This window comes from Vigna unguiculata, chromosome 4 (assembly GCF_037176805.1).
Source record: "Vigna unguiculata cultivar grain cowpea cultivar isolate G323 ecotype 2 chromosome 4, ASM3717680v1, whole genome shotgun sequence".
NCBI lineage: Eukaryota > Viridiplantae > Streptophyta > Magnoliopsida > Fabales > Fabaceae > Vigna > Vigna unguiculata.
Window position 1 is genome coordinate 48,445,341 of NC_140795.1, and position 25,601 is coordinate 48,470,941.

General features: G+C 30.2%; 3 protein-coding genes and 1 non-coding gene across 5 annotated transcripts; 2 read left to right on the top strand and 2 right to left on the bottom strand.

Annotated features, from left to right (window-relative positions):
- Positions 1-2,275: 2,275 nt before the first annotated feature.
- LOC114182476 (uncharacterized) lies at positions 2,276-9,136 on the top strand. The gene is made up of 2 exons (XM_028069353.2): positions 2,276-2,574; positions 8,270-9,136. Exon 2 carries the CDS (start codon positions 8,299-8,301, stop codon positions 8,800-8,802), a length of 504 nt encoding a protein of 167 aa, XP_027925154.2. The 5' UTR covers positions 2,276-2,574; positions 8,270-8,298; the 3' UTR covers positions 8,803-9,136.
- A 3,556-nt stretch (positions 9,137-12,692) lies between these two features.
- On the top strand, positions 12,693-14,983 carry LOC114182703 (Adenine nucleotide alpha hydrolases-like superfamily protein). The gene is made up of 4 exons (XM_028069629.2): positions 12,693-12,995; positions 13,786-13,907; positions 14,397-14,515; positions 14,633-14,983. The coding sequence occupies exons 1-4, from the start codon at positions 12,818-12,820 to the stop codon at positions 14,739-14,741; spliced, it is 528 nt and encodes a 175-aa protein (XP_027925430.1). The 5' UTR covers positions 12,693-12,817; the 3' UTR covers positions 14,742-14,983.
- Positions 14,984-15,274: 291 nt separating this feature from the next.
- Positions 15,275-19,936, bottom strand: LOC114182210 (PWWP domain-containing protein 3-like). Of its 2 annotated transcripts, none has more exons than XM_028069025.2 (2): positions 19,471-19,936; positions 15,275-19,161 (listed from the first exon to the last, which is right to left on the bottom strand). In XM_028069025.2, exon 2 carries the CDS (start codon positions 19,118-19,120, stop codon positions 15,467-15,469), a length of 3,654 nt encoding a protein of 1,217 aa, XP_027924826.2. In that variant the 5' UTR covers positions 19,121-19,161; positions 19,471-19,936; the 3' UTR covers positions 15,275-15,466. The 2 variants fall into 2 exon arrangements, with proteins under 2 accessions (XP_027924826.2, XP_027924827.2); XM_028069026.2 differs by lacking the exon at positions 19,471-19,936 and adding an exon at positions 19,241-19,398.
- A 4,586-nt stretch (positions 19,937-24,522) lies between these two features.
- On the bottom strand, positions 24,523-24,594 carry TRNAP-UGG (transfer RNA proline (anticodon UGG)). Its single transcript has one exon. It is a non-coding gene; the product is annotated as a tRNA-Pro (tRNA).
- Between the last annotated feature and the right edge of the window lie 1,007 nt (positions 24,595-25,601).

Below are 25,601 nucleotides of genomic sequence, written 5' to 3' on the forward strand. Positions count from 1 at the left end.
AGAAAACTCAAAGTCTAAAAATATAAGTTAATTTTCCTAAAAACTATCCTTCAAATGTGCTCCAAGTCATGATCTTCATATCCTTTGAATTTTTTATTACTTGTAGCATCAGAAGCCTTGACTAGATTTGATCTTCCAATATTTTGCTCCTTCGTCTTGTCATAGGTCCTTTAAATTATAAAGGTTCGTCTTCAAGTTCTTCTCGTACGAAATCTTGGGATAATCCTCTATCATAAAACATTGTCATTTGCTCAATTTTTGGCATGGAGACTACTCATTAATAAAGTGGCCACTAGAGACAATTTACTTAATAGGGAAATACTCTTGGGAAGAAGCACATGTGTTTTCTGTCATAATACTTTTGAAACTACAAGTCATCTCTTTTTTAATTGCAAGGTGGCAACACACATTTGTGACTCATGGATATGACGACCTTCTGTTTATCACAATAGTGAAAAAATACATTTTGGTCAGCTTGACTTAATAGAATTAGTAACAAACTTAATCAAGCTTGGTGATGTATGTGAGTGGCTATCGTTTCGGGTATTTGGACCCATAGAAATGATGTTATGTTTAGAAATGCATTAGTTGATGTAGAAGAGGTTTTTATGTTAGCCCATATTAAAGCATGGGCTTAAATCACAAATAAGTACCCAACAACAACTTTTTGTTATTCAGCTTGGTGTTTATGTCATTTTTCATGCATATTGTCCATTTAACATAGGCAAAAGCCTATGGTGCTCTATCCAATTAATTTTTGAGTTTTCACTAATAGTCAAGGGTTGTCACAAAACAACACCTTTTTTGCTTTATGCATTTGTTTACCAGGTGCAGGCTCTTGGTGGAACTGGAGGAATTTTTATGGGAGGAGGAGACGCTAAGATAATGCCTTGATACTTGTTCTCTTGATATTTTTTAATTACGTTCATATTTTTATTAGGATTGTCAATTTTTTAGGCTATGTTCTTGCTTATGGAAGTGTATCTTTGCAACATCTCTCATGGAGTTTTTTCTTAATTACCTTTAGAGGGGAGGTGTTCATGAGGATGTCGATTCTTGGACCTTCTTTTTCTTTTCTCTCTTCTTTTGACTTTTGTATATGGGTTGAGGCAACTGTATTGCCTCTCTTTATTTTATTTGTTATTGCTGTTAAAAAAACAAATTTATTTCAACAGAACTTTAAAAATTATTTTTTTCTTTTATAACTTTTTGATATCAACAAAGGTAAAGTTTTATGAATAAGTTGGTCCAAATAATGCATATACATTTGTGCATTGAGTAATTAGAACCATCAAATCAAAATGGATTTATATTTCTATAACTTTATACATAGATATTTCAATGAAGAATCGCCTCAACCCAAAATTTTAAGAAAATAAATTTATAAATCTTTATTCTTACATGATTCTCCGTAAAAAAACCTTTGATACAAGACTTTGTCTAAACTAGGCACCAACATAACCACCATCTCTATACCACTAGGTTTTTCAAGGTAAGATTACCGGAAAAATATAATACATGAGTCAAACTCACATATAAAGGATCGACATTATTTCCAATCCAAAACCAATAAATTTATGAATTTTTTGTACTCAATTTTTTCATATTTACTCGATATATGAATTAAAATCACTTGGATTTTCAATAAAACATAAATTCAAAACCTTAGTTGTAGGATCTTAATAAGTATACAGTTGTCTAAAATGCATTCAATGGGTGAATATGCAGAAATATAACTACAATCAACCCATTTTGTGTCCATTGATAAGCTCTACAAAGTGACACTCTAAACACAACTTTTTTCCATCAACACTATTTGAATATTATAAAGTTATCACTTTTAGGTTTTGCATCTCCTTATAACTCAAACCGATAAATTCAAATAAAAAACTCATGTCTACTGTAACCCAAGACAGTTAAGTCCAACAGAAGAGAAATTTTTTTATCATAGCACAGTGAACAAAATTTGAATCTTCCTTAAAAGAAATGTCCAATTTAATGCCTTAAATGGAGTTGTCTTAAAAAGAGATACATGGAAAACCCAAAAAAGAAGCAAAAGAAAAAGCAGACAATGTGGGGGCACGTGCATTCTGGCTCTCACGTGCCTCAGTATTGGTCAGGTAAGTGGTAAGAAAATCAAACTATATGATATGATCAGAGTCTCACCGAAGAAAAAAAAAAAAAAATATATATATATATATATATATATATATATATATATATATATATATATATATATAATTCCCTCTCATTGGAACTCTTCATCACACTCTCCTTCTCTGAGACAGTTTTTCTACACAGTTATAAGTTACACTGTTCATCTGAGCTTTGATGATTATAAAATAGGTTTACCCTTTAATTAAACAAAGTGTTTCAGACTACCATAAAAATAAATTATAAACTACCATCACAGAGAGAGAGAAAGGAGATTCCTCTCTGAGATAATAAACATGGTTTCTTTCTGCATCAAATCCATGGTTTTTCTTATATATCACTCACCAGATCAAGCAGAAGATTCAGAACCAAATTTCGAGCTTAACTTGAAGAAGCCAATAATCTCGTTCTTTCTCTGAGGTAACTACAACAACTTTCTTCACCTCTTCTTTCTGTTAATCATTTCAAGTTTTTTATTAGTTCAATTTCACTGTTCTTCAGCACTGCATTTTTTTTCTATCTGCTGCTTTAGTTTTAGCTTCAATGTCTTCACTTCAAAACACGCATGCAAACCTTGCTTCTGCTGTTTTCAGTTGAAATCTGCTTGATGAAATTTGAAAGTGGATCTCCATTGATATATACACGAACATAGTTTTTCCCAACAATTAATACCTTGTATTTGCATTTTGGATCTTCATTCATTTCCCTTCTTCACTGCAATGCTTTGCATGTGAAACTTTTAATTTCTCAATCTTCACCAATCTTGATTCTTGGCAATGAGTGTATGATTAGAATAATGTGTGAAGAAGAAGGAGTTTCTGTTCTTCTGGTTTTGGTTTAGGTTTTGGAGAGAGTGGATTGCAACATGTCTTTTATTAAATACTGCATTAATGTTATAGTTATTTATTATATATAATATGTTCTGTTGAGAAAATTGTGATGTGAGTGTAAAATTTTATACTGTCAACTATAGATTAAAGTGTATAATATAAGTTTGTTGATTTTTATATATTTACTTTTTAAAAGTCATAGATTTGTTTGGATTTTTACTTATGAACTGTTTGAGAAAAACCTTTTCTATAATCTAGTATCTCTTATATTTTATTTTTTTAATTTAAAATGTTGAGATTAATTAAATTTGTAAAATTTCTGTTTTAATCTCATAAAACTGAAAATTTATCTCCAGAAAGCATAACAAGTAACATTCTGCTATAGAGTCTGGTTTTTGTGTTTTCAGAAAAAAAATGATTTAAAAATGATAAGAAATATAATATATATATATATATATATATATATATATATATATATATATATATATATATAAATCTTAGTAAAAAATGTATTATTGTTTTACAAATTTAATTAAACTTATACTTATGTTAAAATAAGATTTTGAAAAAAAATTATATAAACTAATTATATTTTTTACTCATTATTATTCTCTCTACCACATTCTTATCAAGAAATTTATCTAAACATGCTTTCACATAACATTTCTTGGCACAGCAAGATAATCGTTGACTGCAATTAAATTAAATAGAGTATTTACAATATGATTGGTTTTATGAGTTGTTTTACAAAGATTTGACGTAGCATTTTTATATTAATACAATTACATATATTTATTTTTATATAAAAAGGTAATTTGTTATTTAAAAATAGTATTGTGATAAAAAGATAAAAAAAAACAAAACATATTTATTATATAAAAATCATCCACTTGTGTAAACAATTATAGCTTCTCTGAAAGAGAAAATTATTGGTTATAGCAGTGGCTAGAATGTCACACTCAACCTACTGTTACTGTCAAATTATTACTTGATAGTGTGTAGAATTGGGGCCAATGGTGCTATTTTCTATATAGAAATTTAAATATATTTTTAATGCTTCAAACTTTAAATTTATTAATTTTGATTTAATAAACTTTAAAATTATTTAAGATCAGATAACAATATAACATACATTATTGTCTCAAAATGATAAAGATAAAAATCAATTATGTTTTAAGTTCTAAGATTTGAAATAATTTCGATTTTTATTAGAAAAATGATCTTCTGGTGTTCAATACTAGATTTAGAGGTTTAAAGTTAATTTTTAAAACCATTTTCAATTACTAAATAAGAGTTTGAAGCTATTATTATAATTAATATTGTTTTGAAATCAAAAGATTGAATCATCTTTTTCATCTGGAAACTAAAACTGGATTACTTTTGAATTTCACAAACTATAAATATAAAAATAAATTTACTGAATATACGAAACATGTAAATATTTAATTTAATCATAGTAATATTAGAATTAATATGGTTAGATAGATATTCATTTGCAGCCAGTAGATCTGCTCTTTTTTTTATATATATATTTGAAATAATGATAGTTAAGTGAAATAAAATTCCCAATTAAATTATTTTTTTTTTTTTATATTTGAACATACACATGCATCAGTTGAGTGAATGTATCTTCTCACCCAAACCAAATTAAGTTAGAAATTTAATTTGAATGCATCTTTCAATATATATCATTGCAAACTAATCAAATTTAACCTTTCTATTAGTTTTAAACCATAATTTAAACTTTTTTTTTTCTTTTTACATTCCAAAATGCATGTATAACAATTCAATTCACTTTTAAACTTCAATACTTCTAAACAACTATATTGAACTCTTCAACTTGGGTTAAATTCGAAATATATTTTTATACTATTTAATTCACGTAATCTCTTTAACTAGTTATTTTTCATTAATTTTATTACTCAAAACCCAACATCCTATGAGTAAATTATAAATATCAATTCTTAGCTCAAAAAAATAAAAAAACAAACCCTTCATAAACTATACTCATGAATTCCATAAAAAATAATTAGTCTCACCAATTAAGCTAAAAAATAATTAATACCAATTGCATTTGATTTATTATTTTGAGTAAATAACTTAGAAGAATGTAGATATGCTTGCTAATATCCCTTAGGAAATTCGTGAGTTTACAATTATATTCAAAAATTTAAGCATGATATTTTGATATATAATAATTATGATGTCATCAACATTGATCATGTTATAAACTTATAAATGATATGCATTAATTAAATAAATAAATAAACAAACGATGTTGTTAATTAGTAACCTTCAATACATTTCACCAGATCAATTAATTTTTAACATGTCTTAAAAAATCATCAATATCCTCTTACATACAGACCCATTCATAGCAATAAGTTAAATGAATTAATTCAATCTTTTAAGTAAACTTTCTTATTTAAGTAAAACATTTATACTAATTACTCAAAAATCTCACAACAGCAATTATACATGAACTGAAACAAAAACAAGTAAGTAAAAGAAACATTTTTTTTTTTCACATTTTTATAAATATGTTATTAGTTTAGATCAATAATGGTCATCACTTTGCACTTCTAATATATTTATAATATTGTTCTAGATCAAGAATCCACGTGAATGAGAATCTTTGTGCCAGTTAAAGTGTTTTTGTCTTCTAAGAAACATTATCTTAAACCATATACAAATCCTTTTTTTTTTCTTCTTCTTTTTGTTAAATACATTTTTTCATCTCTAACATGATGCTTTTATTTTATTTTTTCAAATACTTTATTTCAAATTGCAATTTTTGTATAACATATATATATGTCACACATGTTGACTAGGGTTTCTTATTTTTCCCTTCTGATTCTAATCTCAAAGCAAAAAGAAAGTGAGTGACCTTTCAAGAATTAGGAAATTGATGGGATTTTACCTTTCTCTCTGCCATTTCCATTCACATTAAGTTTCAGTTGGACATGAAAAATTCAATTTTTTTTTTTTGTTTCCTTCTGTATACTCTTAATATGAATCATTCAAGATGCTTTATAATAATAATAAAATAATAATAAAAAATAGTAGGGCATAAAACAAGAGCCTGCACAGTGCATATAGACAAGAGTAGCAGTTTCAAACTCAAACCAAAATAGGAATGAGAGATAAATTAATTGTTCTGTTTCATCACAATCACATAAAGTATAACTTTTTTATTTTAGGTAAAAACATGTTATCACCACAGTGATTTTCCTACTTTACCCTTTTCATCTATTTCATTTCATACATTCTTAAATAACTTTAGGTATTTCAAAAAAATTAAATTGATTAATCCCTTTAGTTTTTGAAATGAGTTTTTTTTTTAATTTATTTACACCAATATTTGGAATGATATTGTTTTAATAAAATTATTTCAACAAGTAATATATTCATTATTGTGTTTCATCTGTGTAGAAAAAACCACATTATTAAAGAATTGATTCCATTTTTTTTTCTTCTGTACCTGCAATGGCTATAACAAGTGCACAACAGAGGTGAAATTCCCTATTTTTCACCTAGAGCAAAAAGTTTCACTCACCCAAAAGTTAAAATGCTCATCATGCACTTTTAATTTGTTTTTTAAAGAATATATTGCACATTTTTTCTTACATTTTTATAGAATAAATAATTTTCATGATATTGAGATTGATTTCTTTTATAAGGTAGTCTAAAGAGGATAAGAGTTTGGACCATATATTTTTCAAGAAAAATCCCATGTTTGAATTTTGAGTGTAAAAAAAAAAATTGTGCTGTTCTGACTCTATTCCTTTAATTGAGTTAACTTTGGAAGTAGCAATTTTTACTCCATTTAATTGACTACATTCATTGAGGCACTTGAGTGGTGCTATAATATTCTGAATGGGAAGATGTGCACTGAATCAAGTGGTTTAAAATATTTGTAATCTATTAGACAATAAAAAACATTGCATTTTTAGAATTAAAAGTTCATTTTGAATTAAAATTATCTTATCCAAGTTGATTTATAGGTAACTTTATAGTATTTCATTCTAACACATTTTTATGCATAAAGTTAACTATTTTTATTAGTAATTATACCAAGCCCTAATGAAGAGTTTAAGAAGAAGAAAAAAAATGCTTAAACTTTTTGTTTGAAAATGGTAAACATGGATAAAGAAGTTCCATTTGTGAAGATTATTCAAAGGGTGAAGAGTATTATTCAAAGAAACTGTGCAACACAGGTTCACACAAACACAAGTACCAAGTCACTGTATCCTTAAACCAATAACACTACTCAACTATTTTCCACCCTCTGCATGTTTCACTAAATATAGCACAAATGCACCAACCTCTCCATCTTATTAATGATGTGATTTCTATGGTGGACTCATATAAATTTTATCATATTCAAATGTATTTTTCTTTTATTTTTTAGAGATTTAATTGAATGTATATTTATAAGCACTTACAGATGAAGAAAATAATGAAATAAAATTGTGTAGACTTAAAAAAACTAAATATTTCAGAAAAATTGGCATGAGAAGGTTTCTACAAAGTAACTTATTACAATTTTTGAAAAAGTCATTTTATTTTAATTTTTCTTTTCTGAAAATGGTAATGATAAAAAAAAAGTTCTAATTAACATGGCCATATTAATAATTATGTTTGGCAGCAATGCGTTTTTTTAATATTCTTTTTACTAGTAGTTAAAATTTAATAAAAGTTTTTTTTTATTCAAATATGAATTCTAATAATCCATTAAAAAATAAACAATATGTTCAAAAAGAATGAATAAAATTGTGTAGTACTGTTGACATCATCATCTTGTATTACATGTTTTGTATTATAGTTAAATAACAGTCTGAACAAATTTTATATTATAAAAAATAAAAAAAAAATGTTGGTATAAATTTAAAGTAGTCATTGTAAAAGTCAAACAAATGGTATATGTGAGTGGATCACAGCGTCAAAGTGTATTCTATTTAAATCACCAAATTAAATGAAACCACAAGAATTTTACCCTTTTTTTTTGGAAATCTAAACAAACAATAAAATATAATATATTAAATGCATGAAGATCAATGTAGCTGGCTCATGTATGCAATACGTACATACACACACATACACATATAGATATATAAATATAAGTACACAGCCAATGAATAACGAGACAGATAGAAGAAATATATATGGTGATGGTAATGTATTGAGAATAATATTATACACTGTGGAACTGTTGAGTGGGTGAATAACAACACATAAAAGGGGTTTCTTGTTTCTTGTTTCTTGTTTCTTGCATTGCATTGCAGGGTGGAAGAGGAAGAACAACACATTGAGAATGAAGAAGAAGAAGAGTAATCATGGTGAGGAGAAAAAGAAGAAGAAGAAGAACGATGGCGTGGAGAAGAAGCCACGTGGCAGGTTCGTGGAGGAGGAGGAGGAGGGTGGTGGAGAAATGATAAGGTGTTCGGGTAAGCATTGCGGGTCAAGCTGTGGCGGGTATGTAGCAGATTGTGTTGCAGTGTGTTGCTGTCCCTGTGCTGTGTTGCATTGCTGTGTTCTTGCTCTTGTGAAAGGGCCTTTTCTTGTGGGGAGAAAGTGTTTGAGGTTGGGAAAGAAGAAGAAGAACAAGAACAAGAAAAAGGGGTATGAATATGATGATGATCATGAAGATGATGATGATGATGAAGAAGAAGAAAAAGTGAAGAAGAAGAATGTTTCTGGTTCTGATATGGATAGTGTCACTGTCAATGCTGGTTTTGATGCAGAGAAAGTTTGGAGAGAGCTTTATCAGATTGGCCATTTGGATTTTGGAAGGGTTTCTTCCTCACATGATGATTAGTATGGTAAATTTCAGTTTTAGGATTAAACAAAAGTTTCATCTTTTTATATATATAAATATATATAAATATATAAAAAATTTCCTTTTAGTCTCTCAGAATGATATTAGGTGTTTGTTTTTTCCACAAAAAGTGTATCTGTTTTGCATGTTAATGTGATGAAGGAGGTGGAAGAGTTGGAAAGAGATGATGAACTTGTTTTGAAGAACTAAAAGGGAGAAAAAGGTTGATTTTGCCCTAATTTTTGGGAGGTTGAAAAAATGATGTTATTGTACATGTCTTCTTCCACCTACTTGATTGAATTTGAATGAATGAATTATTAGGGATTGTATTGAAGACAGGTGTTTTTTTTTTTTTAACTTTGATCCGTGACCTTTGTCTATACATTGTTGTCTTGGTTTTGTGCATGGGATCTTTAGAACAAAGGGCGATGTAACATTTTGTAAGTAGTACAATTAGGTCTTTTTTGAGACACACTTTGTTTTGCAGTCTAATTGAGATTGTATTTGGGATGAGATCCAATAAAATTTGGAGTGAGACCTGTCAAGTCAACTGTTGCATATATGTTCCATGTGTTAGGTGTAGTTTAACCTTCTCTATTCACTCATTGCAAACTTTTGGAAATATATTTTATTTTTCAATGCAATGCTTTATCTATAAATGGTATTAGTATTTGCATGGTATTATACCCTTTTTAGTGCATCTTTGGATAAGGTTTATAAAGTTAACTTTAAATACGTTCAGCGGTGCGATTTTAAAGATGAGAAAGTTGGATATCATTTAAAAAAATACCTATAATTTGTAGTCAATATTTTGAATTAAATTTGGTGTTAATTTTTTATATAAATTTAAATTCATGATTTGTTGGTGTTGTATATCTGTTAAATCATCTTTACTTATCAAAATATAAGTTTGTAATCTAGTAAATTTGCAAAATCAACCCAAATCTTGATTCTTTTCTAGACAAAATTTTAATGTGTAAATGTATTCTTCAAAATAACCAAACTTGTCAAGAAAAAAGAAAAAAGGTAGAGTTTTTCAATATCCCAAATGGATTATATGCCGAATCTCATTTTCCCATGATCAAGTTTGGCATGAATTTGATTTTCCCTTGATAAAGTTTAGCATGAATTTTTATATTGAAGCTAAAGTTTCTTGTGAATGAATTGTGAAAGTTAACATTAATAAGAAATTGAGATTATGGTAAAGAGGGATATAATGACAAGAATTGAAGAAATGATTCATATTTATTTTTTTCCTCTTGAGAAAGTAAAAATTGAAGGAGAAAAATGATTCTGTAGCTGTCTCTTACTGAGAAGATGATACAGTAATGCATTAAATTATTGGGGGCAACATAGTAAAAAGGGGGAGAAAATAAGGTAATGTACTGGGATGTTTTTTTGAAGAGGGCATGTCTAGAACTCAAAATGGAAATTAGGATGTCCCAGATTTTGAGTCAAGGAGGCACCTTGTCAAAGACAAGTGATGTACAAGTCAGAACAATGTTTGGTCCTTAACAACACAACCCTAAACCTATGTTCTCCTATTGGCCCCATGCCACATCCTTCTCCACCATCTTGCACACTCTTCAATAATCTCAACCAACAACCAATGCTCTTCCTAGTCATATGTACAATGTTTTTTACTTCTTTCAACTTTTACCACAATGTTTTCAAGACAATTTATTTAACAGTTGGAAGTTTTATATCGACTAGAGATAAGACCAATTTACAATATATAAGTAGGTGCAATCCTCATCTTACAAGTTAATTTTATGGAATTGAGTTAGGCTTAAAATTCACTTTTAACATGGTATGAGAGCCCTCAAATTCTTATAAATTACTTTAAAGGTTTTTCTTCTAAAAAACAAAAAATGCTCCACAATTTGTTTAGTATCAAACTCAATTTTGAAGTTTGGTTTAATATCAAGAAGCTTCTTACTTACAATAAGACACCAAATTTTAAAAACTGAACTTTAAACTTAATTCAATTTTACAAAACAAATTTGTAAGATGTGATTTGAATTTACTTATATATATATATATATATATATATATATATATATATATATATATATATATATATATATATATATATATATATATATATATATATATATATATAACATAAGACTATACATCAATGAGTGGTACAATAATAATTTGATAACGAATAACATAATAAGTCTAACAAACAACAAATTTTATTATGATGAATTTTATATGACTCTGTTCTTATTTTAAGGATTGAACTTTACATCGATTAATAATATGATTAAATATGTCTTTGGTCTCTTAACTTATAGTGAAAATTGGAATTAGTCACTCTTTAAAACTTTGGCCTAATTTAGTCTCCTAAATTTATAAATGCGTGAATTTAGTCATTTTAACCAAATTTTATTAAGTTTATTTGACGTTTTAAACGTGTTTCATGATAAACATTGAAACAGAAATGTGTCAATCTGTGTATACAACTCAAATGCTATCATGAATTGTCATTTGAAACGTTAAATAAACTTAACACAATTTGGTTGAAAGAACTAAATTTTAGGGATTCTAAAGTTAAAGGATTAAATTGGGTTAAAATTTGAAAGATGGAGTAATTCTAATTTTTACTTAAAGTTAAGGAATAACAAACATATTCGACCATTAATATATTATAAATTTATGTTCTTTTTGATCTATGTTAGATCCCAACACCAAATTAAATCCCATCTTGGAATAATAATATCAACATAGTACAATATTCGAAATATAAATACTTCATTGGATTCCTTTCAACATGTTTTTCAGTACAATAATCTCTCCCACATTTTCTCATAGAAAAGTTAACTTTTTAACTCTTAAAAATACCTAATTTTTATAGTAACAAAAGTAAAAACAACAGGCATACAGTTTTATGAAATCTATCAATAAAATAATCGTTTTTTTTTTGTAATTTTTAATTTATATAGTATGATAATTAACTTAATAAATTTTTATAACTAAAGAAATCACATTTTCATTTTTATTATTCATAAAAATACATGGTTATGTTAATTTTGGTTATTACAAGGAGAGGTTTTGCAGATAGCAAAATATAATCAATAAATGGTAGTTTTATAGGAAATTGTTTTTGTTATTAATAAATAGAACAGGGAAATAATGTCCAAATACGCGATGTATTTGTTAGATGTGTGTATAAAAAATTTAAGTAATAAGAATGTAAATTTAACTATTAATACAACAAGTATAAGGACTTTATTACATTTTTTACATGACTAGAAATTATTTTGGATATAATTTTCAAAACAATTATCATAAACTTATGGTTTTATAAAACACTGTGACTTTATGATAATACAAACAAGGGTACTTTAATTAAATTTTTAAAATAATTAATTTGACTTTTATATTAGACGCAAAGTATTGTATTATTATAATACAACATGCACGTGGATATGCTCAACGATGGTTAACGTAAACGTGTTAAACTTATTTTCTGTCAAAGAAAACATTTTAAATATTTGCGTTGAATATGTTATTTTTCTATAAAATAGTAGCAACTATTTGTTATGCATTTATTTTTTTATCATGGTTTAATTTTTTAAATCATAAAGTGGAATTAATTTATAAAAATGAACTATTAATATTTAGGTTTTAAAAATTAAAAGGAGGTAGTATTTTATGAAAAAACATGAAAAATTTATCTCCTTTTAACTCTTTGCATGTGATTTTGTGAAAGTTGTCGTTTTGCTCTGTTCTCGATGTTTCGGGCCCCGGCCCAGGAATAAAAGAAAGGACAGCACGACTCGTGGCCCAGGACTCAGGGCCCACTATCACTCGTACAAGAAAACGACGCACCGTGTTTGAAGTAGGGTCCGCGCGCAGTTTAGCGAAATCGGATAGAAATTGACTACCCTGCGCAGGGGTGGTTAATCACGCTGGCGCCTCTGTGGTCGTTCAATATAAGCGCGAGGTCAAAGTAGAAGGAGAGAGCGAAGCGAGTTGAAGTGAGTTGAAGCGAGTTGACTCAGAGATGGGGGACGAGGTGACTCGGGTGATGGTGGCGGTGAACGAGTCGAGCATCAAGGGTTACCCTCACCCTTCGATCAGCAGCAGAGGGGCTTTCGAATGGACCATCAACAAGATTGTTCGTAACAACGTTTCTGCGTTCAACCTTTTCTTTCTTCACGTTCAAGTTCCTGATGAAGATGGTTCTCTCTCTCACCCTCTCTATTTTTTAATTGTTCTTTGCTGATTGTGTGAAGATTGTTACGTTAGTGGTGGTTCGATTTAAGTGATTCCTAGAATTTCTGTTAGAGTGGGTCCAATATTGGTGAAATTGAACCTTTGCTAATTTGATTTTGAGTGAGATTGATTGTTAAGTGTGTGATTTGTTTTAATTTTTAGGTTAGTAGTAAAACTCAATATAAAATATTCTTTTTTGAATGTGAAAGCTAATTAAAGTGTTTTTAACTCAAAATCAATTCTTCAACTTAGGACCGATCATGTGAGTATTTAGTTAAAATCATCTACTTGTAGTTTTTAGTGTAAGTTTGGATTAAAATTTGTAAACTTGAGTTTGCAAAAAGTAACTCAAGTTTTGGTTCTACGAAACTGAGTTTCCTACAAAAAAAATTGATGTTAATTATTCAGAAAAAGAAAACATAATGGTTCTACCTGACTTGGCCGTGATTATTTCTTGGGCGGGATAGATTAAAAGGAACGATGTTTTCATTCATCAAATGTTGATTTCTAGCTCTAACTATTTTTATGTGTGATTTGAAAAAGGAAAAGGATTGTGCCCTTATTTTACTGAGTATAGATTGAGTTCGAGAATGCTATGATGATAATTGGTGGTGTTTTGTGATTTGTTTGATCCTTTTTCTTTGAATTTGCAGCTAATGAAGTGGGGTGTTTATGTTTTGTTGTACTAGGAGAAGTGAAAGGAGCGTGTAATCTGATGGTGCTGCTGTTTTTATTCTCTCTTTTTTTTTTTTCTAGGTTTTGATGACACAGACAGTATATACGCATCACCTGAAGATTTTAGGAACATGAACCAGAGAGATAGAATTAGAGGGATTCATCTGCTGGAATACTTTGTCAATAGGTGTCATGAAATTGGGGTAATGGTTTTCTATTGAACTCCCGAATGATCTAGTCCCTGTCTTCTTTCTTAGATCACATGCTAAGTGAAATAGGTTTCAAATTATCACTGTAAAATATGTTTAGGCACGCATCCAATCATGAACATATGATGACCTAAAAAATGATCAAATCTGATTAGATATTACTTAAATTTATTTTATTCAGTGACGGTGTGCATGATAATGAATAAACTATCAACTTTGTCTTTGAATTAATACTCTTTTTCTTCAGTAATTGCTATTTAAGTAATCCCTTTTATTCATCACTTTAGTCCCTTAATTAATGTATTTTACGGTTCAAAACCCAATATTTAGCATGCTTTTTAGTACTTTTAGGATTACTTGAGTTGTTTATTTTACTTTAGGGATAATTTAAGAAGAGATTACAACTTCAGGGATGAAATTTATTATGTACTAGATCTATTTATAACACTCTTCTCCGCATGCTAAACTTTGTTGTATTTATAGGTGGTCTGCCAAGCATGGATAATGCAGGGTGATCCCAAAGAAGTAATATGTCATGAAGTGACACGACTAAGGCCAGATTTTCTGGTTGTGGGTAGCCGAGGTCTTGGCCCTTTTCAAAAGTATGCCCCAATTGCTTATTTGTTAAAAATGCTGAGATTTGGAGTGCATTAAAGTTCCTAGAATTTAATTTAGTTTGAGATGTGTTGTTGAGGAATTATGTTTAACGTCTTCTGCAGGGTTTTTGTTGGCACTGTGAGTGAATTTTGTTGGAAGCATGCTGAATGCCCTGTGCTTACTATCAAACGCAAACCTGATGAAACTCCCCAGGACCCTGTTGATGACTGATATTTTGATACACCAGACATTGAAGATAGATTACCATTGCGTATTTGGTTATAAGAAAAAAAAATGGAATACCATTCAAGATTAAGTAGTGGAAACAACAACAGAAAAACCTACTTTTGGTGCTTCTTTGCCCTTTGTTCCTTTTATCTTCTATGTTGTGTTCATAAGTGTTTGTAATTCTGTAAGTTGGATGCTGTTATTATATCGCTGTTAAATGTTATGCAGGCATTATTTTACCAAAACCATAATCTTTTTCTTCAAGGAATTGTGTAAAAGCAACATTGCACTTCACTTCACGTGTCTCGACTTTTTATTACAAAACATTGTTAAAATATGATATAGATAGATAGAGATGGTTGGGTTTTAAATAGCAGCTTAAGAATCTGATGAAAATTTTGCATCAGAACATTCGAAGCTTCTATCAATTACCAACACACTTCATAAAAAGTGTCGAACCAAACGAAAATAATCAGAACGGAATAGAATAACCTTTTTATAAGTAAAAAGCTGTTTGATTATTACTACCATGAGAATGAAAAGTCTAAAGATGTCGATGTCCATAAAATTAATACCAAATGTCATGACCCGCATCAAACTATACCAACTAACTTTATGTCAAATAAAGCTAGGCCAAGGTCAACCAAAAAGGGGCCTCAGACAACGACAAAACCAAAAAAGAAGGGCATATTGTCACAAAACCTACCCTAATCATTGCTAAATAATGACTAAAACAGAGAAGCTTCAACCATTTGGTTGACATCCTCCAGAAGAGCCTTCACCTCACTCTGTAGTTTAGCCATCAAATCGGGAGATTTGTCACCTGATGATGCTTCAAGAATCAAAGTCAGACCCTGAAGCTTCTTCTGGATAAAGATCAATCTCGATGCTTCACCAACCGATGGTGGTGTAGCTGCTAGCAAAGGTGTGTTCTTTGATTTTTCACCATCTTGTTCAGACTTTGATCCTTCAGAGTAATACTCGAGCTGAAAAGTTACATCAGAAGATCCAAAAGGGTTATTGCTTTTAGAATGGTTGAATGCATTTTCAGCATCAAAGGTTCTCAGGAAGCACACTCTAGCTGTGTAGTCATTGCAGAACATATCTGTTTCTGCTTCATTCAGAGCTCCAAACTTACTATACACTGAGATAAGTTCAGATCTTGAAGGCGTAGATGTTCCTGGGCAAAATGAAACAACAAGAACAGCACCTTCAGCATTTTCACCAGCAGCATCCTTCTTACCTGAACCACTTTCCTTTCTTTTCTTCTTTGTACCAGATTTTTGTTTCAGTGATTCTTCAGATTCTGGCTTCTTTCTTTTCCTTCCAGGCTCATTCTTCTCGTACACATCACGTAAAGATCCTTCAGAATATAATGAACTTCTGAATGCAAAAGTGAAGTCAACAAATTGGTCAAGAGAAGTGCCTTCCCTACGAATTTGAGGACTAATAGCTGCATTACGGACTTGGAACAGAACTTCCTCCACATGACCTTGGATTTTCTTTGGATCAATAACCATTTTCCCATCATCTTCTTCAGTTTGGTAACTTGAGCTATCAAAAAACCTCCCCATATAAACTGGAGGATATTGCAGAACAGCAGCCACTGCACTTGTCTGAGATGCTTTAACTTTTCTGGATACTGTAATGGATTCTGCTTCAATACTTTCCTCTCTTTGCCCCCTGATTGGAGCAGTGAAAGGAGGGGACAAGTACTTACTTTTCTTCCTTTCTCTAGACAAACCACTCTTCCTGCTTCGTTCTTCGCTCTTCCCTTCATCTGAAACTTCTTTCTTCTCCTTTGACTGCATCCATGAGCCAATGCTACCACTGTTTTCCTTGGCAGAATGTTCAGCACTCGACACATCTTCATCAGTGTCTAGAAGCAGCAACTCTTTTTTCTTCTGAACAGGTTTAGATGACACACCATCCTCACCACCTTTTCTCTTCTTTCCACCATTTGAGCCAATTGCTTCCACCATAACATCTTTGTCCTCCCTCATAATCTCAGCAATGCTTTTCTGCTTTCTAACATGGTTCGATATGTTCCCTGAAAGCCCTGGAGAATGACCCAGTTCATCAAATGGTCCTTGAGTCGGGGCTTCCACGGTACTTTTAATGTTCTCTACAGCAACTGTTTCATCCATTAGACTATCTTCAACTCCATGCACCAGCTGGGTATCCATAAAATCAGGTAATCTATGCCCTTTTGACAGATAATATGCAGAAAGTCTAGCCTTTAAGATCTCCAGCTCCATAATACTACTACCACTATCAATAATTCGTGCAATTCGATTCACATGAGAAAGTAATTCTGCTGGCTCAAATTGACTATATAAAAGTCTATCTATGCCAGTTTCTGGTACAACAACACCTTCCTTGATTCCAGAATTTTTCCCCTGTAGGAGAGTAGATTTAGATTCAGATTCAGATTCAGAACCTGTTTTCTTGTCAACGACTAAACGACTCAGCTTCATAGAAAGAAGCCTTCCGACTTCACTTGCAGCTTCTTGCACTGCATTGGTGAAATCGATGCAGCTACTCTGTTTAACCATATCATCAAAGCTATCCTCAAAACGCTTTAACTGTGATGGATGACACCACGCAAAGGTTCCATGCCCAAAGTAGGCAACCAGAAGTCTGTTCTTTTGTTTCAGCTTCAATGCAGCGTCGGATGCATCAGATGGGTCATAAATCCGGCCAGGCCACCAAAGTTGGCTCTCAGCTTGACCCCAAACAAAATCACCAACAGCATAACCATACCCTTCATCACTCAACTCCTCCACATCCACATCCATGTTCTCACTTGTCTCTGCAATTGGAACCTCTACAGTCACAATGTTCTCAGAACAATCTTTGTCTTTTTCTACTTCTTCACTGCCAACACCAACCACTTTTGAACCATCCACACTCAAAACAGCAGCATCTTCTACTCCATTCTCAGAAGTAATATTCACAATGTTCCCACCACATTCTGCTTTCTTTCCTCCGTCTTCACACTCCTCCACTGTTTTGTCATTCACACCGATAGCTACCACACTATCCCCACTAAGATCAGCAGCTTTTGCAACTTCACTCTGAGAAGCAAGAGTCAGAATATTCCCATCACGGTCTTCACCTGATGTATCTTCCCCACCAACATTTATCAAATTATCCACCCTTAAAGCATCAGCTTCTGCAGCTTTACTCTCGGAAGCAACAGCAACAATGTCTTCATCTTTGCCCTCCTCTTCACGTATATTCTCTTCTCTTCTTTCTTGCCCTCCAATTCCTACAAAACTATCAACACTCAAAACAGCAGCTTCTGCTACTCTACTCTCAGAAGAAATGGTCACAACATTCCCATCACGGTCTTGGTCTCCACCTTCCTCTTCACTGATACCCTTTTCTCTTCTATCTTCCTTGCCAAGTCCCACAAAAGCATCCACACCCGAAACAGCAGCTTCTGCTACCCTACTATCAGAAGTCACAGTCACAACATTCCCATCACCATCTTCCTCTCCACCGATATCTTCTTCTCTTACATCTTTGCCAACTCCTACTGACCTATCCACAATCAAAACAGCAGCTTCTACTGGTCCACTCTCAGAAGTAGTAATCACATCATTCCCATCACAATCTTCATCTTTACCTCCCTCTTCACTTTTATCCTCTTCTCTTCTGTCATCACCATCAACCCCTAACAAACTTTGCACACTCATGACAGCAGCTGCCACCCCTATGTTCCCATCACAGTCTTCACCTTCCTTCCTCTCTATTGTGTGTTCAGCACCAGCCTCTACCACACTATCCCCACTCAAAACAGGAACTTCTGCAACTCTACTCTCCGAAGCAAGAGTGACATTATCGGCATCACAAGCTTCATATTTTCCTTCCTCACCACTCTTGCCTCCTTCACTTCCATGCTCTCCACCATCCCCAACCGATCCATCCAAACTCAAAACAGCAGTCTCTTCCATCTCAGAAGCAAACATATAGTCCATCTTCTCAGATGCATAATCATAATCCAGCTTCTCAGTTCCGTCACCAGAAAACACTGTGCTCATATCACTTTCTTGCATTCCCAGCCAAGGGGACATCCCATTCACCTCAGAATCAGTCAAAACTTGACAATCATTTCCACTCACAACCGAAACCTTGGCCTCCAATACATTACTATTATTGACAACGTTAACAACAACCCCTTCATCACCCAAACCTTGGTTTTCAATGCTAGAAAACCCACCCCCATTCACAGCAACCCCACCGCACCCCTCCTCACTTCTCAAACCCCCAACAACTTCCCCAACCTCCTTCGCCTGCTCTGAACCTCGAACCACGCTCACACTTTCTTGCACAGGAGATGAACCTGGTGCCATGCTGTCGCTTTCATCCGTGCCCATTTGAAAAAGATCAAATTTTTCTCGACAAAAATCAACCTACTCTGAAAAAAAGAACACCAAAAGACATGTTAAAAAAAAAAAAACCGCAATCATCACACGTCCACATTTCTACACACTCACATTTCTAGGGCTTTAGGTTACAAGAAATGAAAGAAAGAATGAAAATAACTCAAAATGGGGATTTAGAACTTAGAAGCAAGAACAATACCCACTAAAGAAAAACAACAATAAATTATTACCAAACAACAAAAGGAACAGACAAGGAAAAAAAAAACAGTAAAACCTTTAGTGTAGTAATTTTTTTTATATGATCAAAAGAACGGACAATAAATACAAAGAGAAGAGAATACCTGAAGAATCCTTAATACCGTATTGACCTGAGAAAGAAGAATGAAATTGTGGGGTATTATAAATTTGAAAAATACATATATAAATATTGAAACTTTATCCTTCAACAAATAGAAATAATCAAGTAATTTAAAAAAAGTACTAGTACTGCAATGAAAGCTACATTATTAAGTAGAGTGAGAGAGAAATAGTAGAGAGGGAAATTTTCTAGTTATGGAATGTGTTTGAAAATATCGAGGATTCTCGAGATGGTGACAGATTAAGTTCATTGCCAATTTTTTTTTCTTTCTTGGTACTGTTGATTTTCATTATTGCTGCACAAGACTCAACGAAATATTACAGATGGTGGAATGAGTGAGGGATGAGATTGTCTTTGTCACAGAACCAGAATGATATTTTAACGTTTCATGGTGTGCTGTGTTGCGTTCAGAGAGAGAGAGAGAGAAACTCGCGAGAGTACATAACAAAAACACTACACGCTTTATTTTCACGCCATCTTTGTCCTCACACAAAGGGAATGTGAAAAAATTGGTTATTTTGTAAGATGAAATTACCTTGATCAAATTTGTTTCCTTGTTTTTATTTTACTAAGACTTGTTTCAATGTTTTGTCTCTTCAAAATCTTTATTTTTGTTTTTTTGTCATTTTTTTATCTCAGAATTCTCCTAACGAAAGAGATCATTTTTATCAGTTTAAGACGTTTGATAAAATTATTTAAGGTTTCTTTTTCAAAAGAGAAACTTAAACGAAAATCTTAAAGTATGAATAAAGTTGTATTGTAAATTATTGGGATAAATAGGTTTTCCCTAAAATGTAAATTTAAATAAATTAACCGTCTTGAAAAAAAATTGATTTCATAAATATAAATAAAAATTATAAATTTATAAAGTTGTATTTTAAATAATTATCAATTATTATTGTTTTCTTTATTTATTTTGATTGCCTGCTATAAAAATGTATTCAAAAAAGAAATCACTAACAATATGTTATAGATTAGAAATAAGTTGATAATTAAAACAAACAATACCCATATAAAAGTTTTTTTTTGTCATTCTTAATTAATATCATTTAAAGATAAATTGATCAAAGACATTAGTATGGGTATTTATTTTTTCCCTATTCCATTTATAAAAGTTATTTTGTTACTTTAGGTACAAGTCAGATATCAAAAACAATTTTTTTTTATATACATAAATACTCATGAATATTTATAAATATTTTTTAATCTTAAATTAGAATTTTAAAATTAAACTCATATAAAAATAATAATTTCAATGTATAATTCAAATAAAATTATATAATCAAATATTAATGAACAAATATTTGATTTTCTTAAATATTTAAATTCGTTTTATCACATAATATAAGTTTTAAAAAATATAATCTTCTTAAAAAGAATTACAATTTCATAGGTCTAAAAAAAATGCTTGAATAAAATTTATTAATAATAACTTGTGAGTAACTTATATTTGTGGGTTACATTTTACCGTATCAACAAACCGACAATTAAAATACATGTACCTATTATCCATTCAACAAACATATAAACATTATAGTATTAAGCAACTAAATGTGGATGTTTCAAATAAGCTACTTTAACATACAAGACACAAATTCATTATTTAATTTGTAAGATCATTTAATAAGCATAAAAGTAAAGTTGAGAATTTTAATGAAAATTATGACAAGGCATATTAAAACATTCTTTACAATGTATGTTAAACTTAGTGTCATTAGTAAAAGAAATGGATGTTAATAACAAAGATACTTTATGCCTATATGTGAAGTACAACTACAAGTATGAAGTCAATCAAGAGATATTAACACCTATTTGAGACACAAATGAAGCGTTGAATTTGTTAATTTTTATGTAGATTTTTTAGGCCGATGAAAATAATACATCTTGAAAAGTTTCACATTGTTAGGAAGTGAGTAATAGTGACTATATAATAGATCTAAGTACATGATGTTTAGTCAAAGACACTTTGAGTTAATGTTTGATTTTTCTTATACTCTTGTAGTATGGTGATATGAGATATAGTTAAATTTTTGCTTTGGAAAGTGTGAATGTACTTTAAAGAGTCAAGAGTGTAGTTTGTGCGTGTTGTAAAAATTTGCACATAGTGATTATTCTCCAATTGTCTTTGGACAACGCCTGTGATCTTTTTCCCGTATTTGAATTTTTCATGTTATATTTGTGTGTATCCTTGTGTTTATCTTATTTCTGTGTTCATAAGGTGATTTTTGGGGGTAAAGACGATAATATTTTTAATTGATGAGTTTTTCTCAACAAGTGGTATCAAGAGTTATTTGTGTGTATCCTTCTATGGTTGGAGCTTAGTCTGATCTTCCACATTAGAAAATATTAATTCCTTGTTGGAAAATCATCCTTAGTTGTTGAAGTCGCAATGAGAAATTTGATAGAAGGATAGTGTCAGCATCGTGTTGGTGAATTTGCAACTGGTTCGTGGATGGGGTTCTTTGTTGTTTACAAATCTACTCTGGTTGTCCGTGCGATGTATCTCATGGACCTGGGATTGCTTGGTGTTCACTTGGAGGTCTGGTAGTTGCTGAGTTTGTGGATTTGCTCTCGTGGTTTCCGTTGGACGACAAGACCTGGTGTGGTGGCTGACCCGTGATGGTTAGCGTCTTTGTTTTTCAACGAGGTGGAGCTCGTGGTGGTTGGAGTTATAGGTGCATTGCAGAGTTGGTGATACACGGCAACAACAAGTGCACAATGTTTTCATATTTGCTCTTACAAGATGGAGCTCAAAGGTCTTCGACAAGTGCGAGGGTTGAGCTCGCATTAACTCATGTGTTTGATATAATAGTCGGAGAATTGTGCATCATTTTATCCAACAAGAAGATGATGTATTTTTTTCACTAGATTACTTTATAGAGAATGTTATAAATACTCATTTATTTGTCATAAATGATAACTATTTTAAAAAGATAACAATGAAACAAATTTGATACATTAAAATAAATGAATTTTATTAAAAATCATATGAGCCAAAATAAAATTTTAGTAAAACACATAATGGATAAAAATATATTTCACCCTGATTAATTTAGATAATTGATGTTATGTTAGGTGGCATTCCAACTAAAGAAAAGAAAGAGATGAAAGAAAGTAGTTTACTTTATTGAATTGTTATATATGTTTTGTTTTATTAGAAAGAATAAACTAAATATATGTGTAGAAATTTGTTCAATTTAACAATGAAAAAAAAAAACAAACTCGAGAAAAAAAGAAGAAAAAAAATTAAATTTTTTTAATTACAATCTAGTGTTTCTCCTATCTTTTTATCTAACCACTCACATAAAACCAAATTACTATGCAATTTCCACAGCATCACACATTATATGTCAAACCCACTTGTTCTTATTCAATGATTTTATCCTAACCAAACATATTGTATTTTTTCCTTATGTACTATATTTATATCCTCTAATATTAATTTCTCACCTAACTAAATTTTATGAAACACAAAGAAGTAGATACAGAAGGAAGAGAGAAATAACAAAAAAATAAAGTGAATTTGTAGGTTGTTAATTATAAAGAAAAAAAAAATACTAAAATTTATTCTAAGATTTTTTAATTCACTAAGAAAAAAAATATAGTAAGAAGGGATAAAAGTTAACAGTAGTATATTATCCCTAACTTATAACTATAATCCAAATATATCGCCAACAAAAATTGATTATATATAACCATTACAAAAAATTAGAGAAAGACAATCAATTATGATATATAGAACTCAAATCAATAAAAAATTAACAAATTAAGAGAAATAATTTAGGGTTCATCAAAATCAAGTATGAAATAAATAAAAAAAGAGTAAAAGATTATGAGGTAATAGATTATTAGAGACAAGATCAACAAAAAAAGTTTATTTACCTGAATACGAAACAAATGCGTGAAAAGATGAGAGCAACTCAGCGGCGGAGAGAAAAACAAAAAGTGTAATGAAATGATTAATTTAGGTATTATCTTAATACCCTACTTTCACTCTTTATATGTGTATTTTTATTTCTTTATTATTTATGTAGATTTTCTTTTTTTGGTATTTCATCTTTAATCAACCATAACAAGATTTTTTTTTTCTCAATTTTCATATTATTTAACTATTACAGATTAAAGTAATAAATAAGGAAGGAATGAAAGTTTTAGTTGATCCCATGGAAACAAATTTTCTTCTCGTTTTGAAAATAAAATAAAAGATAAAAACATGTGAGATTGAATTTGCAAAACAAAATTACCATTGATTTAATGATTAAACAAACTTTTGGCCCAAATAAATTTCTGAATTATGTTTTTATCTTTCTTTTCTACTTTAGTCCCCCGTAAATTTGTATTTAACATTTTGATTTTATTTGTTAAGCCACAAATGATCATTGTATAATTGCATATAAGGATTCACAAGTGCATTATTTTTTGGCTCGAAGCTTTAAACTTTTGAATTTTTACTTTTAACCCTTAATTCTTTTTCTTTTCATTTCAGTCACCAATAAAATATTTATTTATATTTTCGTCTTCGTCTTTTATCACATCACTCTTACGTTATTGCAATCTTCTTTCATTTAACATTCTTTTAACACCCATACTTTATTAATATTTTATTTAGTTGTTAATGTTCCTAAGATAAAATATATATTTTTTATGATTCAAGATCCTAAATTTTATGTCATCTAAACATACTTCAATAGTAAACTTTTTCAAAATCATAAAGTTTGACATATAGCTTATACACATAAATTTGACTTTTAAATAACTTTAACTTTTTGTTTTATAAGTAACTCACCATTCATATTCCCTTTATTATGTTGTAAAAGAACCAAAACAAAAGAATTTGTTGAAATTCATGACTCGAAAATACAACAATTAAATGGCATTAAATTCAGCACTGAAATTCAACCAAGTCCTACCAACTTTTTAACTTTTTTAGCAAAAATGGGTTAGTGCAAGACTTAGCAATAAAATAATTCATGAATTAAAATGCAAATTGAAAACCTAAAAGTATGATAATAAAAAAAATGAAAAAAAAAAATTTGGGGCATTCCGAGAATCGAACTCGGGACCTCTCGCACCCAAAGCGAGAATCATACCACTAGACCAAATGCCCTGCCTGATTTGTTTAATTTTAATTTTGTTATATAATATTATATTCAATACCATATGTGCATCTATGTCTATTATAAATAGGGTTAAATATGTTTTTGGTCCCTCAAGTTTCAGTGAATTTTGGAATTAGTCCCTCATCAAAACTTTATACTAATTTAGTCCTTCATCTTTTAAAATGCATGAATTTAGTCCTTTTAACCAAATTTTGTTAAGTTTATTTGACGTTTCAAACACATTTTATGATAGTATTTAAGTTAACATTGAAGCAAAAATATGTCAAACAATGTAAATAATTTAAATACTATCATGAAATGCGCTTGAAACGTCAGATAAACTTAACAAAATTTGATTAAAATGACTAAATTCACACATTTTAAAAGATGAAGGACTAAATTGGTCAAAAGTTTTGATGAGGGACTAATTCCAAATTTCGCTGAAACTTGAGGGACCAAAAACATATTTAACCCTTATAAATAAGCCCTTTCGATTCCATTGGAAAAAAGTTTTTGTTTATTAAAATACTAAATTATTTTTATTTCTTTTCTTATTTTATATCTCCTCATCTAGGAAAGGGTCTTTTATTTTCTTTTTACATTTTACTTTTATTTTAACAAATGATATTTGTTATAAGACGTGTTTTAAAATAAATTATCGACTTTTTTTAAAAAACATTTTATAATTTTATGTAATATATAATACATATTGTATTAATTGGCAGTGAGATTTTTTAAATTGGAAATAATTAAGGTTAATTTGATATATTGGTAAAAAAAAAAATGAGTTATGTATTTTTATTGATGCGTGTGAATATGTTGGAGAAAGATGTATTATATTGAGGAAAATATCATTTTATTTTTAATATCAAATTCCCTCTCCTACACTGTACCTCATTTTAGTCAATAACTCTTAAAGGTTAGTTAAATTTTTGAACATTGAAGAACCCCATTTAATAAATCTGAAAAATTAATTTCTACAATATATTCAATGCTTTATATTTCAGAAATTAGT

Coding starts and splice junctions, on each gene's coding strand:
- LOC114182476 (XM_028069353.2), top strand. CDS start 8,299: ATGAAGAAGAAGAAGAGTAATCATGGTGAGGAGAAAAAGAAGAAGAAG.
- LOC114182703 (XM_028069629.2), top strand. CDS start 12,818: ATGGGGGACGAGGTGACTCGGGTGATGGTGGCGGTGAACGAGTCGAGC. Junction 12,996..13,785: donor TCAAGTTCCTGATGAAGATG/GTTCTCTCTCTC, acceptor TTTTTTTTCTAG/GTTTTGATGACACAGACAGT. Junction 13,908..14,396: donor ATAGGTGTCATGAAATTGGG/GTAATGGTTTTC, acceptor TTGTATTTATAG/GTGGTCTGCCAAGCATGGAT.
- LOC114182210 (XM_028069025.2), bottom strand. CDS start 19,120: ATGGGCACGGATGAAAGCGACAGCATGGCACCAGGTTCATCTCCTGTG.